Below are 21,908 nucleotides of genomic sequence, written 5' to 3' on the forward strand. Positions count from 1 at the left end.
GTGACTTTAGGTTATGGACAAAGAATTCATGACAGAAAGTAATATTGGTGTATAGTGCATTGAATGATGGATCAATGACTTTCTACAGTGGCTAGCTCACATGTCATTAGAGATAGGAGAAGGTCAAGAAAGTGACCATATGATAAAATGTGGTAAAACTACACTGAGTGAACCAAGCAAACGCTGGGAAAGAATACAAGGAAAGAAAGTCACTTTTTAAAATTTTAATATTCCCATGCAAAATATACAATTTCATTGGATAAAAAGTATGTTAATTCCACAATAATTTCATTTTGAGAAGCAATAAAACAAAAATTGCACAGAAAGAAATGGAAATTGCACAATGTAGCCTACAATGTCTGTGCTACACAGGTAACAGCACAGAACATCAACACATTTTTATTCACAACCCTTTTCTATATAGTTGAGACTTTTAACATATAAGATTGTAACTTGAATGTATTCACAAAGATCAGTAAGCATTGTAAGATTGTCTTGACGTATTATTATACTGTGTTTCAGCAGAGATTGTAAAACAACATACATTGAAAGCTTGTGAATAGCCCGGATATTGATTGAATGTTGAAATCCTCAGTTTTCAGAAGACAAAATCTCCCAAGTCTTCATAAATGTTACAAAGCTGATTTGAACCACTCTCTGTGCCAGACTTGCAGACTTGGTCAGAGTCTAGTTATTCTGATAAGGACAGTTGGGGTCACTTATGGTTTTTAAACAAAACACTGCAAAGAATTAATGACATTGAAGGAAAAGGTGCCTTTACAGATCTACTGTCTTGTCCTGGTTTCAATGTTAAAAGTACGACTCTAGAGGGCACTATACTACACGCTCTCTATCGTTTGCAATGGGAAATGTGTAGAGAATTCACAATGTTTTGGCCAGGGTTTGTCTAATAATGCATACTGTTCAGCTCTGCTGTCAAAAAGCAACTCATGATGCATTTCATAATGTGAGTTCAACATTTTAACAAAATTGCTCATGATCAGTATCATGTCAGCTACAAACTTGGAATAGACAACGTTGAGAGTTTTTTTTGATCAGAACAAGTTTTTCTCTTTTTACAGGAAGTATAAATGAAACAAACATGCACACCTAACAAACAGTTATTTCATCATTTCCATGATACTGGTTAAGATTTGCTGGGTGTGTTACAGTACTAGCAAATCTCCATAAATTATTCAAAAAGAAATAAGCACTATATTCCCTCAGTGAAGATTACACCCTTTCTCAGCATCCTGCTGGACACAAATGAGCTTGCAGTTTTTAACTCCTGCATTAAAACTATGAGGAAACATGATCAAAATTAATTGATTTACAGATGAAATTATGGATTTTGTTTTGAAAACAGGTTACACTGTTTGTTAAGTGTGCACAACTTCATGATGTACCATAAGCACATGGCATGAAATGTGGATAGGCAGCGCTGTGCTGTTTAAAATTAATACTTCATAAGTAGAGTTAAAGACAAGTGAAGGCAATGTTTAAGTACAGAGATAACGTTCAGTGAGAAAGTAAAACAACAAAGTTTACTTTGGTGCAGTGTTGTATGTAGATATTACACACAGTAATGGCTATATCTGTGAAAGAGTGTGTACTAGTATCAGAAATTGTTTGAATCCTAATTGAGTGAAAGAATGTGCATAAAAAGAATATCTGAGGAAAAACTGGTAATGTAACTGCAAGAACTACAATGATGGCATTTAAAAGAACTCTGGCAGACTCCTTTTCTAGTACTATCTCAGCAACTAAGTGTACGTCACATTGACCAATGATGAAAATGATGTCAGACAGCCATCACTGACATCTTTGCTTCTGTTCTGGCACTTAATAACACTTCATTCAAATGAGTTAAGGTGAGTGGAATGTACATATTTAAAATTTCAAATAAATTGGCAAATAAATTCACAAATCTTATATAAATGACACATTTATCATTTTGAAACTTCACAGAAAGTTAAGTTTTTGACAGTTGACTACGAGATTTCAGGGAAAATAACACAATATCAAGGCATGGTTTAAAACACAGATCTTTGATTATTATGCGTATAATAGAATAATTGTTTAATTATTAAACACATACTAAGAAAATAAATTAAAATTTTCTAGCATCTAAATAGATAAGAGATTTCTTGTCTATACATTTAGATTGTACATTTAGAGTTGTAGCTCTAATTTATGGAGGCAATTTTGCAAAGTGATTTTAATGTAAATATTTTAAACACTGAAAAAAGGCCATCTTGAGTTTTATGCCGAATGCAATATTTCTTTGTTACTCAGGAACGAAATCCTATTGCAATAAATGAAAGCAATTGAACTGATTGTCATGCATGACTCACAAACAGTAACCCTTTTATCTGTATCTTGATGAGCAATGAGCCAGCAGACAATATAGCTTGCCAAAAGCTCTTCTACTGACAGTGATGCAAAGGCAAGATTGACTGATTAAATATAGTATATGCATTGTCAACACTGATTAAATCGTTAACCAAATTTTTAACATTAAATAAAATGTTTCATTTTTCCAAGAAAAAAAATCTGGCACCACCAAAAGTTGGTAGTGAAAGAAAGAGGACAGACACAGTGATTAAATGTCTGATTGAAATGATTGATCTCAGCTGCATAATTCAATGACTGTGATTGACCTTGACCTAGGAGACAGTATTCATCAACAGAAATTAAACCCTTTTACCCCATTTCTCTTTGAAGAGGTCAAACTTTGCTATAGAAATGACAAGAGATGTACCAAAACCTGGGAATGACAGCGTTAGTGAGTGCACTTAATTTTACAGTCAATTTCAACACTATGTGGCCATTACCTAGACCATAGACCCATGAAAAAGGGGTCTATATCTAAACCAATGGATAAAACACCTCATGCTACAAAAGAAAGTCACAACATGGCCATTCACTTAAAGCTCCATTTGTAAACAATATGTCTGGCCAGTTATCTTTGCGACAATTAAGTAAACAATATATCTTTGAATGAGTGTGATTTCCATCAGTGTAAGCAATGACCTGTTGTAGTGAAGCAGGAACAGCATATCTGATGAACTGTTACACACATGACTCTATAGTACCAAATTTCTTGCATTGTACCAGACATTTTTAATCATTGGTACACACGAACAGCCACGCAATTTTGAAATTGACTGTAACAGATACACATTAATACATGTATTGTGAGCATAAGAACAATAAACCTTCAGAGATTTCATCCAGATACAATTGATTATCACTTCACTTCTCAACTTGTGTCTTCACAAGACAATGGTGTGCAAGTGAATCTCATTTCCTCCGCTGCCTGTCATTCTCATTTGTATCTGTCTTCTTTACAGTGAAGATGACTCTTTAGGTTTATCAGCTTGATCTTTGTCAGTGGATTCTTTCTTCTTTGCCTCAGATGCGAGTTTGCCTTGTTCCTTAGAAACAAGTGTCTTCAATTCATCCTAGACAAAGAGCAAGCACAACATATATTTTGATAAAACCTATGCTGATACAAGGTGACCAGTTTTTCCCTTTTATTCTCTCTGTCTCTGTCTCCGTCTTTTTCTCAAAGTCCCAAGAGAATCTGATTTTCTGCATTGAATTCAATCACTCTGTGTTTCACTTTGCTTTTTGTTGGTCTTCTTGTAGATTTCTCTGAACTACGTTGAATTTCACTCTCACGTCTGTCAAGTTTCCTATGTTCACTTTCTATCAATTTCTGAAGGTGTTTCTGTGGGCATAAAAAATACAGCACCTTTTTGTCTCTCCATTTTTGAGTTTCTCTGCGAATATAACATACGGTATAACCTGCCCCTACACAGCAAACTGTCACACTGAAAACAATTATTTAAGAGTTCAAGTTTTACTTCTATAGGATTGCTTTTCCCCAGAACCAACCGCACACACATTAAAAAATAAGGGTTACACAATAAGCTGATAAACACAAATAGAACCAAGATCATTAGAAAACACAGCTTTTATTGATACTGCACAGTGCTGATTTAAAAAGATTTTGTCCATTTGAAAATTGATGTGTCAAGTTTTAATTATGACCTTAAAATGCCACATTAAATAAAAGTTCAGTGTTTATTGTCATATAATTACAGGTGAGCTTTTCACACTGAACTTCATCCTAGCTTTGACTGAGCATCTGTACAATCGTCTCCAAATAAAAGAGGTCTGTGGTCTCATTTTTTAGGGTTACATCCCATTGTAATGTTGATTTTACACTTGGTGATACTTTTGTCTGATGAGACTTACAGCAGATAGATACTGCTCCACCATATGTATTGACAAGTTTCTTTTTTCAAAACTCCAATTGTCAAAGAAATCAAAAGAACAGTTTGAAGTTTACGGAAAGAAACACTGCAACTACACCGCATCATATTTAAATGCACAAAGCACACTGATATTAGTTTATGATCTTACCTTCCATCCAAGCAGTTCAGCCAGCTTGAAACAGCCATCATCACAGTCTCCCTCATATGCTACATCCCTGAATGATTGGTAAAATTTAAAACACAATGTCATTTTAAGTTGATGCTGCTATGAAGATAGAAAGATAACATTGATATTTGTTTCATGCTATCAACAATTGGAGCTCTAAGGTGGAGATGAAAATTCCTCTGTAATGGAGAAGTCGCAATTATCACAAAATTATGATGATATACATGAGAAATGAACCAACAAATGACTTAACATATGCAATTCATAAAATGAAGTAAAAAATTCAACTCCATGTCCTCATGACACTGTGCCTTTCAAGAAACCATCAGACATTCTTCTTAGTTCTGGGATCATCTTGTCATGAAATTTCCCTCTGTGTTTGTGATTGTATCAGAACAAGTTTACATGTTAGATCATTCTACATTGTACACTTCTTCAAATATGATGAATACCATAAATACCTGTTGTTGTTCGGAGCATCAAAGTCTAAACCCCTGCCGAGGCCCATAAACTGCATCAGCGGGTCAGTCTAGGATAATAAAGATGAAAACACTGATGTAAAACATTGCATGCCAGTGTTGCATGATAAGTTGTACCCTGATTTACTAATTATAGTACATGTATTTGTTGATTATGACTAGTACCTAAAAATCAGTGTAGGGGGTTTATAGTTACCCGGAGTGAAAGAAATCATACTTACTTGGCCACATTTCTCTTTATTTATCAATAATCTTGGGCAGTCATCTTTCACTCTGAAAAAGTCAAAGGAATATATGAGTCACATGAAGGTCAAGGTAAGTCATTCATGCCATGTACATATTGGTGAAATTAGAACACTACAAAATGTGAAAAATTCTTGTTGTAAAGTAAAGTAAAGTAAGCCTTTATTGAAATCATATCCCAGTTGGGAATTTGATCATAAAGTACAATAAAGGTTCTACAAAATCAACGAGGAAAGAGTATATATATATATATATATATATATATATATATATATATATATATTTATTTTATTTAATCTTTAATTCAGACATAAAAAAACGTCCATATAAAAACATAAAAGAAAATGACAAGACAACAACAAAAAAACCCACTTAATATAAAATATTAATCCAATGGGCTTGTAGTCCATAAAACCGCCTGTCACATGCAACAAGGCTGTTAATCAAAACATTAGTACTATTTTGCAAACGGACTCTAAAATTATGAGCAGCCCGTCTTCGTAAAACAGACAAGCAATTCATTGAATTATCAGCAAAAACTTTTGAAGCACTAGCGTATCTTGAAAAACCAAAAAGTCTCCGTAGAGCATTATTATGACAAACAGTAATACTTCGTATAACACCAACATTAAAATCGCACCACAGATGATTACCATAAATGTTATTACAGAATGCATTAAAAAGACGAGATTTCACCTCAACAGAGCAATGGTAAAATTTTCTAAGAATCATATTAGCTCTGCCACACAGTGCTCTACGTTGCCTTAAGATATCAGTGTCATCACGAAGGTCACGTGTGAAGACATGGCCCAAATAAGTAAACCAAGAGACAAATTCAATTGAAACGTTACACAACTCAATTGATGGAATTACAGAAAGATTGTTTGACGATTTAAAATGAATACATTTTGATTTGCGAGAGTTATACCTCATATCATGGTCAGAAGCGTAATTTCACAAATTTGAATAAGTCTACGAAGTCCTTTAACTGACGGGGCAGCAACACACATGTCATCAGCGTAAGAAAGATTATTCAGCATAACTCCTCCAATTCGCAACCCACTCCAGCATTAGAAAGTTTTACATTTAAAGCATCAACATAAACATTAAAAAGAAATGGTGAAAGTATTCCACCTTGGCGAACTCCATTACCTACATTAAACGATATATATATATATATATATATATATATATATATATATATATATATATATATATATATTATATATATATATATATATATATATATATATATATATATATATATATATATATATATGAGGTCAATATATTACAGGTTCATAAATATTTTTGTTTTTTTTTATTTTTTCTTGTCTGAGTTTAAAACATGTATGTATGTATTTTTCTAATTCATATAATGATGCTCTTGTTTGTTGTGTTTACAGGATGACATAGCTATCTCAAAATGCTGAGGTAGTAGCCCCTGGGCAGACTACCTACATACCCTTTTGTGTGAATATTCAATGACATAAGGCTGGCTGACTGGAATTGGAGCAAGGTACGCTGTAAAGGTGATTGTTAACTTTATATACTGCTAGGTTAACTCAACACATTCAGTTAGTGGGTTGAACAGCGCCCTCAGCAGTTTTTAAAACCAACTCAAGCCCTACTATTCAGATGATACGATAACATTTGCTGAAGAATAATATTGTGTGTGCGTGTTTTGAGTATGTGTATATATATTTTTTACAACATTTGCAGCATTTCTGATCAAAGAATGATTAGGCTTTCCAATGTGTAGGTACTGTAGAAAAAGGGAGTATAATGGGATCTAGCCTTTGGTATCTTGGTAATCTTGAATAACATATTAGATATCTAAGCATTGCCTTTATGAAAACATTGAGAACAACTCACCTGTTGACCAGAGATGCAAACGGCTGAACAGCCAGGGACGTACCCATGATCATTAACATGTCACACTTCTGGAAATCCTGTCAAATGAAATGGGTGAAAAAAATATACCAACAGTAAACTTTGACTTCTGGTGATGTTTTTCCTTGTTGCCTCTTTTTAAGAATTAAATATAAGCTGTAGCTTTGGTATAACTTTCATTTTTTCCATCTAAAACAGATACATATCATTCTTCCTGAAGAATGTTGCGAGACAAAGTGGTAGTCTTGCTAACACAAAAAGCCTTATTAGGCTTAATGTAACACAATGTATTGCGTACAATATGCAATATGTTACTGTTGACAGATGAATTCAAGTCTAGACTAGCATTCAGTTGCTAACAAAAATACTTTGACAATAACACACATACAACATTTGTGGATGAGCTGAACATTGCACATTTCAACGTGGTTTGAGGAATAGCACATGAAACTGCATTTCACAAACGGAACACAAAGGACTGGAATATGTATCAGACAGTTACAGCCAATGGAGCTTTGAGGCGGTGTCAATGCTGGATACACTGAGAACAATTAAATTACAGATGTCACTGAAAGAAGCAGTACACAGGAGTTTCCTGACAATGCAACACTGCAAACACAGAAACAGAAGACACAAAAATGTCAGAGACCTCTACAGTGAAAGAAGATTAATTGATTAACCCAGTTCTTTCCATTAGTCCTGCTCTAATTCTGGTACGAGAAAATGTATATTTAAATGAGAAATTATGATGTAATATTCTTTGCGGAAGATTGAAACACTTCACCATTGATTGAGAAATTTAGGGTCAATATATCAGACAGTCTGTGTCATTTGAAATGAAAATGGTATCTTCACTGACCTGTTGTACAAGCTTGAAGAACCTTTCTGGCAATGACTCACCAAAGAACACAATATCTGTGACAAAACAATGAAAAGGTCGATGACGAAAAAAGGTGCAACATCAAATCAGATGTACACATTGATAATGTCACATGTGTTTGCTATGTGTGTCCATTCACATTGCATCATACATGACTAAAATTATACTGACATTCTACATTCATGGTTTCAAAGTTGCGTGCATTTTGGAAATTTTAATCACAAAAATTTTCATTAAACTGAAAGTTCACTAATCCTGCTTCATTTCATGTTTTTCACTTTGAGACAAGAAGGCTATCAGAACATGAGTGGAGGGACTTGGCTATCAGTAATGAACATAAACTTGCACAAAATCAGCTTTCACTTCAGCATAATTTATACATCGAACACATCTCACTGAGTAAACAACCATTACTATTACTAAACATAAAATGTCTACTTACAAGCAATTACAAACTACACAAGAAAATGTAGTAATTTGTCATCATCAGATAAAAGGTAAATAGAATTTCTATCATGGAAATTATTACTTTTTTCCACAAGAGGACAAAACCACTGACCTGGCTTGACAATGCCTTCACATTCTGTACATGAAGGTATCTTGTCTTTGGCTATCTCCTCTGAAGAAAGAAAGAATCATTAACAGTTACAACTAAGATGAGATAGAAAAGAAACAAATATTTGACCATTTATCATTCTTTCAATCTTGTGTGTCTGTGTTTCATATTAAATATTCTAATCTAAAAACCCAGCAAATCTGAGGAGGTAAATAATGATGTCTATCATATGGCAGTAGATGTCTTGTTGTCAGTGTCATAGTTAGTTCAAATAATCCAATAATTGGTATACTCAGTAACATCAGTTCTTACCAAGACCTCATAATCCTCCAAACTTCAAGACAAAAGACTTCACATCTTCTATCCACAAGTGATTTTATTGTACGGAAGTATTCCAAAATATATAAATGCAACTCAAAGGCACACAGCTAACCTTTCATCCATTCCAATGGATATTCCTTCCTGCATTCCAGACAGTGTCCTGTGTGATAGGATCCATGGGCTTCAACCAGTTGACTGCCTGGCAATCCTGCCAGTCTCTCCAAGGTATCAATATTCTGAAAAAAATAAACACAGTGAAGTAGTCTGGATTTTATTTTGTGCAGATAGATATACTGATTATCTTTGTCACGGTTTAAGCCTATATTTTTAACAAAATGTTCACAAAGGGCTGAATTTGAAACACATCTAAAAATGTTACAGAGTTGAAAATACCAGTAGTGGAAAATAGAGCTCGGAGAGTTTTTTCAATAATACAACAATATATAATAAAACATCTCAAATTCATTAAAAACACTTCATTTCTTCCTGTTGTTAAACTTTTCTATAGCTACCTTTGAAACGCACACGTCCAGTGTCAGTTTCGGCAAAGTTATATGAACAAACTCTTTATAAATTGCTAAGTGACAGCTTAGAGTGACCATTCAAACACACACTGCTGATAACTTTGAAGTGTTCATTTCGTACCTGTGTGTAGTTTCTGAGTAGCATTCCTTTGTCATTTAGCATCCTGATGAAATAATGACATGGAGTTGGTTTGTACGTATCCAACTTCAATTCCTTGGATAGCTCAAAGAAAGGTCTTGGATTCTCCTGAAAGTTGTGAGAAATACATCGGAATTAACTTAAGAAGGACAATCTTGACTTGACATTTTAGGGGTGGGAGAACTTACCAAAAATAAGAAAATGGCACATGGCAACTAAGGGTGTCTGGAAATGGAGGTGGGGAACTGAAAAGTCTGGATTTTATTTTGTGCATGAGGAGAAAATTCAAATACTGAAATAAAAACACAACAAGAGAAGTTAAGGTCGTATGCATCTCTAAAGTGAAAGATGTAAACTTTTGCTCAAACTTTCCTCAATGAAGCTTTTAACTAATGTCTTAAATCGGGGTCACCGTACAAATTTGGTACTGGGGAGACAAATTCCCTGAGATTTCCCAATATTTGAAATTCTAAATGGCCGCCATCCCTGTGTTAACTATAAGGGGAATAGCAAATTTTCGATTTTCAAAAAACTAAGACTGTAAAAGGTTTTCTTACATAAAGAGTTTTAAAATGAGCACCCGCAAGTGGTATATAAGACAAATATGTGAAAAGTTTGAGAATTTGAATATCTGTCCCTGAGGCGCATTCTACCATAAAGCAGCTGAGATTCATTGTATGCTTAAAAACTATCTACTGTTGATTGACTAATCAGAGTGCTCAATTCAGGGTGTTTATTTACTCATAAAGCCTTGGTCACCAAATTCCAGAAACGAATGACAGCGCCGTAGTAAAGTACTGTCTAATCAAAAGTGAACATGTCATATTCTGTATACATTGGTACGTTTTTTCCCTAATATTCAAATTTGGTAACAAAGCGGAAACCAGCTGCAACACAAAATCTGCGTTGGTACAAACATAAACTAATGTGCCCTAGGGCATTTATAGGATGTTCCATTACATTGGAAGGCTATTTCACAAATAAAAGTTTTAATTCATATCCTAATCATGTTACATTGACAAAGGGACTGTTGACGTAAACACATTAAAAACGAAAAATATAAAATATATCAGTTTAAAGGGAGATAGTTTTTAAGTGGGATAAAACCCTCGTACTCGGGCTCTTCTGGTATATAAAGCCCAACCCAACGATAAAATGTCTCGGCCTGCGGCCTCGACATTTTATCGTTGGGTTGGACTTTATACACAAGAAGAGCCCTTGTACTCGGGCTTTATCCTATGCATATACTACTACAGACCAGGTAAATAATATAATGATAGATCACTGAACTGTTCAATGATTGACAAAACAGAGTTGATCAAAGTAGATACACAAAGGTTTCTCTGATTACTTGACTGATTGAGTGCTGTCTTCATTAGGAGAGAATTGAAATATCCTCCCCAGATTTTGGAAATTTGTATTTTACTGCCTTGAGCATATCTACTTTTGTACTTCATTCAATAAAATAAATTATAAGAAACATGAATGGTCTACATCTTACCTTGAAGAAACCGATTTCAAAGATAGCCTGTGGGTCTGGTAAGTTGTATTTCTGCAGATTGCTGTAAAGGCCAGTACCAGGACTGCGGAAATCTGGGATGCCAGCCGCTGTACAAAATACATCAACACCACAGTCATATTGTGCTTTCAATTCATGTGTTTTGCTTTTAATACTGTTTTTGCACTTGTCTGTTTTATGACAATGTAATTTGTACTTTGTTCTATAACTTGTGTTTTCTTGATTTTTGTCTGCCATATTTGTTTAGACGGCCTTGAAGGAGATTAGCAGTTTTAGCTAGTCAGGTATATGTTGTTACAGATTTGAACACTCAACAAATGAAGACTTCAGCAATGAAAATAAGAAGTCATATAGGTGACATCCAAAAACTCTACATCATGTTTCAATTAGAATGAGCAAAAAAGATGTTACTTTCAGACGAAAATCACTAACAAATTAACTTTCATGGATATTTTCTATGACACAGTTTTAATAATTCAATGCCATCTCACTCAAAGAATAGTCTCCTAATCTCCACTCATAATGATGGTTACCAGAACAGCTAAGGAAATGTTTCAGAAAATAAGGTTACGCAAAAGTGTAATGGCCAAAGGGTAAACAGGTGTATTTTGGAAATGCTTTGCTGATGAAAGCACAATATCATACTTTTATCAAACTATGATCAGGCCTGTTTTGTCCCAACGATACTCAAATACCTTAATATCTGGATTATGTAAGCACTGACTTCCTCAATGTCAAGACCATCATTCTATATCTTCATAGAGCATTTCTAGGAAATATGTGTCTCTAGAAAATTAATGAAATAAATAAATAAATACAGTAAAATTGTGATCATCAAAGATAAATATTTCATGAACTTACAGGTTGATATGCCAGCTCCAGTCATCACTATAATATTTTTAGCTGTTGATCAAACAAACAAAACCAAAATTAAGTCATCAGAAGCACATACTTTTTCAAAGTTGCAGTTAAAGTTGGGGAAAAGAAATTCTTGCACAGCCACTGCAGTTATTACTATGTCATATATTTTGGCAGCTATGGGAAACGTGTACAAAAGTAAAATACATATTCTTAGCTCATTATGGGGGTGAGATATTTACAATATACTGTATGAAATCGTCACAACAAATATTCTGTGATATATCTCACATCAACATGTCTCTAACATCTCACTAGACTGGTAAGATGAAACTGAAGAATACTGCGTTCACATTTAATATCAGTTTTTACAAATAAACATTTTTATTTCAAGGTAATATGCATCTCGGGGACACATATTCAGACTTTCAAAGTTGTTTAATGCATTTCTGGAACACCACATATGGGAGCTCATTTTGAAGCTCTTGGTGTAAGAAAATATTTCACAGGCTTACTTTTTTGAAAATAGAAAATTTTGTTTTTCCCCATAGAGTTAACACAGTGATGGCGGTCATTTCAAATTTCAAATATCGGTAAATTTAAGGTAATTTGTTTCTGTACTACTAAAATTTGCACAGTGACCCCTGATTTTTATTCTTGGTTTGGTGAAAGACTTTTTGGAAGGTTCATTGAGGAAAGTTTAGCTAAAATTTAAGTCTTTCATTTTTGAGGTGTATACTGAGGATGCCCTGAGAAATCTCAGTTGTTTTGGTCAAGTAGAATGGACCCTGTGTCCTTCATGTCCAGCTGCAACTATGGTCATTGCTGATATTTTAACCTGTTCACCCCAATTCCAGGTAAACACGTCCACAATCATCATTGGTAACAGTGGGTTTGGGTCAAACCACGATGGGGAAAGGGTAAAAGCAACGATCATTGTTATTGTCTGCAATATGCAGCTGTGGTATCTTGCTTGTGAAGCTTCATAAGTTACAAAATACATGAAGTTTAAAATCTTGAAAAAATATAGCTTGAAACTTTATACCCTTCATGTCGTTACATGATAACATTTGACGAAAGTGAAAAATGTGGAAATTCGAAGTTGTCAACAACTTTTTATGGAATGTATACTATCACCATATATAATAAAATTTGCTTGAAAATCTGAGATTCATAACATAATTTCAGCTAGATTAAAAAATTATCTGATGGAGGAAAGTGGATACTAAAAGGTGGTGATTGTCTAAAATAGCCTGAGAGTTTCAAAATTTCATATCAAAATGGGCACGCCAAAATGTCACTCATCAGACAAAATGTCACTGCAAAGTAATGTAGAAAATCAACACTTTTACAAACAGTATACGGCAAATCAATCCCCAGTTTTCCAAAGGGATTTAATTTCACAATCATCAGACTGAATTTAGTTGAATACATGGTAAATTTTCAATACACTTGCAGATCAAACTATCTTAGACAAGTTGCATTTTGATTTGATATTTCATCTGCTCAATGCCCATCAACGACCTGAATATGGATAATTAATCTAAAAAGATATAAATTGCACTTTTTATTATTGTTTTGAACATGAAGTTTTCATGAGTTTCAGAATGACGTTATAAGCATAATATTTAACTTGATAGAAAAAGGATTAAAAATTTCGATGGGAACATGGTATAATATTTTAACAAAGAAATAATTTGAATAAAAATGAAATCAATATATAATTCCTCAATAAAACTCAGAAGATAGATTTCCAGAGGTATCATTTTAAATAAAAAAAATTAAAAAAAAATTAAGAGACTGGCTTTCATTGTGGCACAAACCTTTTCCATCCTTGATGTAGTTTGCAATTCCTTCGATGGAAACAGATTCCAAAATTTTTGGTTTCTCTTCCTCTGCAGCTGTCGTCGTTATTTGGGCCACCTTTGCCATGAGCTTGCTCAAGAAATCCACTAGGGAGACAGGATAAAGGATTGTTACCAATGCACAGATAAGAACATCAAAGAAACTATTGTGAAGTGTGCGTGTATCTCATTGCCCTCCCCTCTAATTTTTGTCTTGGATTTCTCCAATTGAGACCATCAAATGAAATTGTTATGGTCATTTGAAATAATGCAAAGCTTTCTGGAAATGCCAACTGTCTTCTGTTACATGCAACTCCTTAACTTTTGTAAAACTGTGTTTGTCAGCCTGGTCATGGATCCTTTCCTTAGGAATATTCCCAGTATACGAATACAGACATTAGCCTGCGGGGTTAACTGAGTACCTCATTTCAAGGATGCATGGAATAGTACACACAATGTTAGTAATGAACAAATCTGAACAAACTTCCTGTTGTTAAAATTCAAGATGGCTTTCTTCATTGGACGTAATTAGAAGGATGACATTTGAAAAGGGTGATGATGAAAGTGTACCTCAATCTATGAAGTTAGGGATACCATGGCTGTGAGATTAATATCAAATGGACATGCTGGCAACGGCCAACCAGAAGGACGATATCTGTCAAGATGGTGCTTCTTTACATACTGGACATGGATGAGATTTTCCTAACAGCGAGAATGAACCTGATTTGATCACTGTGGTAGTTTATAGGCATAAAGATTGTGGTTCCACTTGTAAAGGGTGTTCATAAAACAGTTCACTTCATCAACTCATGATCTTTTCTGAACACTATCCATCATTACATAATCTCCATTTTACAAAAGAGAAGATTTGAAAGACTCAATTCTTCGTTTTTATAACTCTTTCTTTACAGAAGTGACATTTGCCAAAACTTTCTGCAAGAAATCCTTCTGATCAAAAATACAGCTCTTCCAATAAATTCCCAAATTTTGAGGCTAAAAATGTTTAGTAACATGTAACTTGACATGTAACTTTTTTAGTAATTACAGAGAATCATATAATTGATGGCTAAATCAACAGAGCCTTTCAATGATGTTCACCAGGAAGACAAAGACAATCAACGTCTGCCGTATAATAATCCAGCACAATCATACCCTTTGCAGACAGTATGCCAATACCCTTTCCATAGGACAACTTTGGCCCAGCTCTATTGAGATCAGTGTACCAACCATCTCAGCTGACCTGAAGTGTCACTAACTCATGAAAGCCCTCTCTGATGCAAGACATCTTACAGACGACATGTACTGGTTTGGGCTTATGCAAACAAGTTGATTTATTGACACCAAGACCTCAAAACTTTATCAGTCACAGGACACACTAATAATGATACTCTGCCCTAGGCATTAGGACAAAATGATTAAAAAATCTTACCAGTGTTTTCTCAAGTTTTCTTTCATTTCTTTTCATAAAAATTCAGGGGAGTTGCTTCTGAATAAGGTGTGTGTGTGTGGGGGGGGGGAACCATAATGAATTACGCAAATTTAAATTATGCAAACTAAGGTTTTCGATGTATTTAATAGCAAATTATGGTTATAGCGTGGATCAAAAATAAAATTAAAGACAGTCTCTAGGTTCTTGCTCTTTTACATCCAATAAATATTAATATATTACAAGCTTATACAAAGCATTCACGCTTCATTTATTTCAGTTCAAACACAATTTCGTAATTTGGAGGCAAACTCTAGTTGATAGTCTTTTCAACATCAGTGCATCTTTCTGCAAACAAGATGCTAGTGTTAACATTTTACTTTAACTAGGCGGATAGTACGTGACGCTACATCGTAGGCAACAATCATTGTGCGGAATACTACTATCACATTCTGAGTATATCAATATCTCAAGATCTCCTTTTAGAGGGAAATATAGAGCATGTTTGTATTTATTTTGAGGGGGAGCTTGTTTAAGGATGATAAATACCTTTTAGACACTTTCAGATTTTTATTTTTTTCTCAATTGAAGAAGCTCCAAACCCCAATAAAGTATACATTTTCTGAAAGCCCTAATATAGAGCTATCCGACCAACCACAGTACACAGTCATTATTTGCATATGAGTCACGTGAGGGGGATTTTGCAATTGTGCACTCTGGTGAAAACACTGTGTCACACTCGCCATGATGCCTTACAGGTAGTCTTAACTTACTTTTAATTCAAGTAATTGATAAAATAAACAAATAAACATATGACCTGGATGACAAACAGGGGTTACTCACTTTCTCCTGCAGTGTCTCTACTATCTTGAGCAGCAGTTGATTGTGATTGTCCCTCTGCTCCTCTTGGTTTGTCACCTGATGCACTCTCTTTCTCCTTGTCCAACGCACCCGGCTGATTGTCTGTCAAAATAACCCAACCACAAAACAAATAAACATAAAAACAAAACAAAAATAACGAACAAAGAAAAATTAGTATGGAAGAAATTGTTAGATTGTAGTATCAAAACTGTAGTTTGTCACCTGTCAATGCTGGGCATCAGTGCATTAAAAATGTGACAAGGAAAAGTATCTGAATCAAAGGGTGGAACACTTATATGAAATCACCTAGGTTTTGTGCCTTTTAAAATTTTATTGAATTATTGTACAAACCTGTTAAACTTTTTAAAACGATGGTTCACTAGACAACATGTTGTCTCAGTGAAATCATTAATATAGATAAAATGTTGGTCCGCAGTTTTGATGCCAGCTTACATAAAGATTTCATGCCATTGAATTTATATAGTGCATGATTTAGGCCCCTGAATTCTCCACTGATAATAACTGATTATTTGTTAATTTGCATAATATAACAATACTCATCAATACAGTTTGCATGAATAAATATCTATATTTAGAAAATCAAACATTAGACGTTTTAGATATCATTTTAAAATCATAATCTCTTTTGCAACATCTATTGATATCAAGGGTCAAAATTTGACATTACAATTGTGTATATGGTTTGCAAAAATTTGAGAAAAAACTTATGGCACCTTTGGAGAAGCTGCTATTCAGGCTCAGCAAATTTTGAGTTCTGAAGACAAATGAACTTTTTGAGCGTTGAAAACCACTGAAAGTAGTTTAGAACCATGTACCTTGCTCCATGTGGACTCTATTCAATTTATATTTCAATATGGCAAACCTTCAGAATGTGTAAACTCAAAATTGGAAATAATCTTACATTCATAGATATAATCAATAATTGTATTTCACTCAATTTTACCCATTCTGAAAATAAGGTAAAGTAGTTGTGATATCGCAGCAGTGCTGTGGTGTGCGCGTATCAATCACACTTGGGTCAAGGTTCATCGCCTTAGAGCCACTGCGAGCCACCCCATAGACGTTTTTGGTAGTTTACTATGACACTAATCTGTGTTGCTGATTTAGCTCGCAAAATAATGAATGTATGAGTCAAGTAAATCAACTTGTACCTGGTTTATCATGTCTCATTCTCTACTTCCGCTAGCTACCTTGACAATAAGAACGTATTTTCAACCATTTTCCTGTGAGTGGCACCATCGATGGACCCTGCAACGCTTGCCCTCTCGCATGAAACGTATAGTGAATACATTGGAGGTCAATAGTTCAAATTCAAGCAGCATTGACGGCTCACAGAAAAACAGTTGAAAATACATGTTGTCACAGTCAAGATAGTTAGCAGAACTAGGAGATGAGTCTTAGACAGTCAATGATAAAGTAAGTATAGGTTGATTTATTCAAAGATTAACCTATTTCATTATTTTTTAAGCTCAATCAGCGACACCGATCGGTGTCGTAGTAGACTACCTAGAAAAGTCTATGGGGTGGCTTGCAGCGGTTCTGTGGAAAGGACCCTTGACCTGAGTGCGATCAATAGATGCATGCAGTACTACACAACTCCAAAGTAAAAGACTTAAACTTTTGCCCAAACTTTCCACAATTAAACTAGCAACATCTTCCACCAAATTAACAATAAAAATCATTGGTCACTGTGCAAAGTTGGGTGCTAGAAAAACAAATTACCTAATGTTTAAATTCAAAATGACAGCCATCCCAGTGAAGAAGGATAAAATTTTTGATTTTCGTAAAAAAAGAGAGTGAAAGTGTTTCTCTCTCCAAGAGCTTTAACATGAGCACCAAGAAGAGGTAGATCAGAAAAGAGTAGTCAGAATTTTGAGAGCGCCAATATCTGTCCCTGAGTGTATTCTACCTTAAGTTATGACGGACTCATAATGTTATGAAATGTCACTTCAATGAATGATCTGATATGTGTTTCTTCCATTTCTAGTTTGCCTTGTCTGTTCCAGATATGCTTTAGTTTCAAGAGTCATGATCAATAATGCTTTCAAAGTCTATGTCAGTTTTGTAAAATAGTAATCTGCTGTATGTTGTGGGTAAGCAATTTTTAACATCAGTATAGCATAACATTGACAATTGAGTTTTGTTACATTTTGTTATAAAATGTATAGCTATTTTAAAGGCCAGTGGCTGTAACTTTTGATGATCTTTTTTTTTTTTCTACTTTTGTTCTGAATGTTAATTGACAGTCATGGGCTGTCACGACTAAGCAATCATTGCCTCATCTTGAAGGTGTCCAAAGGAGAGCCACAAAATATATTCTTGGATATCCCCAGGAAATGAATTACAAAGAGCATATGATTAAATTGAATTTGCTCCCGTTGAGCTACAGGAGAGAATTAAATGACTGTGTCTTTTTAGCTAAATGTTTTATTGGTATGTATGATTTAAATTTAAGCCAGTTTGTCACATTTAAATCTCCTGATGACACTTCCATGAACTTACATGAAGATGCCACTTTTTAAAACTGAATGTTTTCTTCACTCGTTTTTTAACAGAGCTTTTTACACGTATAGTGTTATGCCCTTTCATGGCAAATCTTCAACAAGTGTTAGGTCATACAAGTCTATTTTATTAAAACATTACACGGGCTTGTTAAACAATAAATTTTATCCTGATAACACTTGTACTTGGGTGGGAAAGTGCCACTGTAAACATTGCCGTCTCTGTTAATTTCTCTGTTTTGTTTTGTTTTGTTTTGAAATTTTTTGTATATTTTTATTATTGTTATATTCTGCGTTTGTCTTTTTTGTTTTCAATTTTGTATGTGTAACTTGTTAAATGTGTGCTTTTGTGGAGTGTTGTTTTTTGTATGGGTGTTAGTCACCTGTGCGACTCATCCTGACTTTATGTCAAAGCTGAATAAATAAATAAATAAAAATAAATAAAATTCTTGTTCTACTCCTAGTGGTATGTTGAAATACCAACTTTTTGGTCTACTTGTCAACATATACACAGCATCTTAAAAAACACTGAACTATAATTGTCAAAATTGAAGTCTAGTCAAGACTAGAATTCATTTGTCAACAAAAAATGTATTATTATGCAGTTTACAGTTGTACGAGCTGGGTTAGGCTCAACACTATGTACCTTAGCATGCTTTGGGTAGTATAAAGAATAAACTGTGGTTGATGTTAAAAACAAAAAGAGAGCCATCAAAAGGTACAGCTACTGGTCCTTTCACTGGTACATGGATGGGGGGGGGGGGGGGGTGTACAACACTTGATCAGAACCAGCTGATAAATCTACAGAATACATGAGTGCACATGGTCAAAGGTCAGTATGCCAAATGCATAAACATCAAACATGGTGACATGGTGGTTAACTACAGTGATACAGTTGCTAGGAATCAATTTTAAAGGAAACTTTATCAGACTGTAAGAGTTTGTGTTTCAATAAGTGAAACTCTAAATGATGCCTTACCACATTCAGATAACTTAACTTTCTTGACAATCGACAACGTTTCACTTTTCAGTATACACACTCAATACCTGTACACTGTAATTTTAGTAACCCACCAGAAGGCCAAATTATTCTGTTATTTGATACCACAAAAAGTAGTGGGCTCAATAAGAAGCTGCCACATGTCATTAGCAGATCCAAACCCATGTTGGATTCCATGGGTCGATGATAATCCAAATGTAGACAGGCTCAGTCAATTATGGTTACTTTATATCTGGTGTGTGAATGTTCTTCAAGCACATCATCGTATTTGCTTGCAGTCATAATTTCAAAGAAATCTCATCTCATGATACATAATAAATTTAATACTTTACTTTATTGCTAAACAACATACTCGGGGAGTGTACTATGGCAAAAATTACAAAACTCAAAGATGCAGACTTCAACAAACACTGGATGAAGCTGGTACTGGGGGAGGAAATATTACAAGAAATAAATTTGGCAAGAGGTAGTTTATCTTTGTAAGTAAACATATACATGAACTTTTCTCTGTCATCCAAAAGAACAGCAGTTGCACTTTTGATCGTGAGATATAATTTACCCAGCAACAAATGTGTTAACAGGTTAGCTATATAGTACCAGTCTGTGACTCTCATTGTACCAGTATTATATATGGCTCTAATTTTGGTGATTTGAACCAAAAAAAGAACTTTATTCTCATCTTTTAAATTACCTCTGGAGAAATTTATTTTCAATACTTTACTCCTCCAACAGCAACACATACAATTTTGTCAATGAAACTTTGAACTTTGTAATTTTTGCTCTGCAGCACTTCTCGGGTTTGTTGTTCAGCACCATGTTGTCAAACCCAAAATAAGGACTAAAATTAACAACTTGCTCAGAGGGAGATAGTTTTTAGAAACTCTTTATACTCTTATCAGGCAAAAAAGGTCAATCTCGCGACCCATGTCCTTGTTAATGGCAGTGTTAAATCACATAACTGAATTCTCATGTACTAAAGGCTTCACTGTAGATAGATCAATATATCGTATATGTTAGGATAATGGATATACAAGTTACTCTGAACATTATCATTATACACATAAGCGACAAAATACAAATCTTTACCCTACCTTCTTGCCCAGACATTTATCCCGTCTGCGTTGTGCTTTCTCAAAATTAAACGATGTTTGCTGACACGTCTGTTTTCGCAATAATGTGGGCTGAAAATAGAATGTGACACCTTTACACACCGTATGATTACCAGCTGATTTGACCCAGTGACCTATCAACAAAGGTGAAAGGTCACAGCGTCCACCATCCCCAGCACTGCATTGATTAGGCATTCTGTTTTGAAGCTCAGATTCCTCAATGCGAATAAAAATAATATTAGGTGGAATGACCAAAGATGTAACACCCAGACCTGCTCCTTATTGCGAGTTGCCGAAGAGTAGTTCCCTGTTTTCGCGCATGCTCAAACAAGTCCGAAGCGGTAACCCTTAGTCGACGAATACACATGGGTTATAGTATCGGACCTTCGGAATACGTCGCGCTAAGTTTCATTTGCAAGATCGTGAAGTTTATATATTAGGAATTTAATAATATGACAAAATTATAATCAAAATTTACGTTAATATGGTTATTTTGTTTGAATTTTCAAAAGTTTAAAATATGATTGTTAACTTGAAATATTTTACGCCCTGAGGCCCAGAAATGTTTAGGTAGGCTATTGTATCAATATAAAAAGTGTTCTTTCTAGGTGTTGACCAGTCAACAAGGTTTTCGTGTTCAAAAATCATACTCATACCGCAGACACTCTTTCATAAAGCGGTGCAAGTCACGACAAACAAACCTTTTCATCCCATGGCATCTCTGAGAGTGAAGAACTAATAATATTGGAACTAATTTGGGATAATTGGATAGTGAAGAAATGTCGATTTAATCTGCAAATGTAAGCTCATCTGCTTTTGTTTTCATGAGTAATTTGTAATATTCCAACACTCAGCTATAGGACACCTAACACTTTTGAGAAATTTGAAAAATATGAAGATCCAATTATCCAAAGGTAGTTACACAAAGCGAATTCCTGAGCTAGTGTTGGTCAGCAACTTGTTTTTTTAAAAAACGTATTGATCTCATATTTCGTTATAAAACTGAGCGATCCGAGAACGGTCATCCCCGGAGATTAAATTGTACACAAGAGATATATGATCACTGGTTTTTAATGTAAAATGACGTTGGAGTGTCACATAATTGGAACCATTTTATATGATTGCACGGTAATATAAGTACATGTATTAAAATGTATTTAAATGTTCTATCTTTGCGAAGAAGTAATGACATCGAAACACTACCCATATTTTGTCATGCATTTCAATCTGAGGTGATTCTTTCTGTTCTTCCTCGAAATGGAGAATTCTGACTCTTGGCAATTAT

The 21,908-nt window shown here is 34.5% G+C and overlaps 1 protein-coding gene across 2 annotated transcripts; it reads right to left on the bottom strand.

Annotated features, from left to right (window-relative positions):
* Positions 1-209: 209 nt before the first annotated feature.
* LOC139149093 (NAD-dependent protein deacetylase sirtuin-2-like) lies at positions 210-20,936 on the bottom strand. Of its 2 annotated transcripts, none has more exons than XM_070720644.1 (14): positions 20,606-20,936; positions 15,975-16,094; positions 13,685-13,813; positions 11,865-11,906; positions 10,986-11,092; positions 9,467-9,592; positions 8,934-9,057; positions 8,504-8,563; positions 7,924-7,979; positions 7,047-7,123; positions 5,150-5,201; positions 4,911-4,978; positions 4,432-4,498; positions 210-3,733 (listed from the first exon to the last, which is right to left on the bottom strand). In XM_070720644.1, the coding sequence occupies exons 1-14, from the start codon at positions 20,619-20,621 to the stop codon at positions 3,569-3,571; spliced, it is 1,209 nt and encodes a 402-aa protein (XP_070576745.1). In that variant the 5' UTR covers positions 20,622-20,936; the 3' UTR covers positions 210-3,568. The 2 variants fall into 2 exon arrangements, with proteins under 2 accessions (XP_070576745.1, XP_070576746.1); XM_070720645.1 differs by having other exon boundaries at positions 210-3,464; positions 20,606-20,923.
* Positions 20,937-21,908: the final 972 nt, after the last annotated feature.

This window comes from Ptychodera flava, chromosome 14 (assembly GCF_041260155.1).
Source record: "Ptychodera flava strain L36383 chromosome 14, AS_Pfla_20210202, whole genome shotgun sequence".
In the NCBI taxonomy this organism is placed as follows: domain Eukaryota; kingdom Metazoa; phylum Hemichordata; class Enteropneusta; family Ptychoderidae; genus Ptychodera; species Ptychodera flava.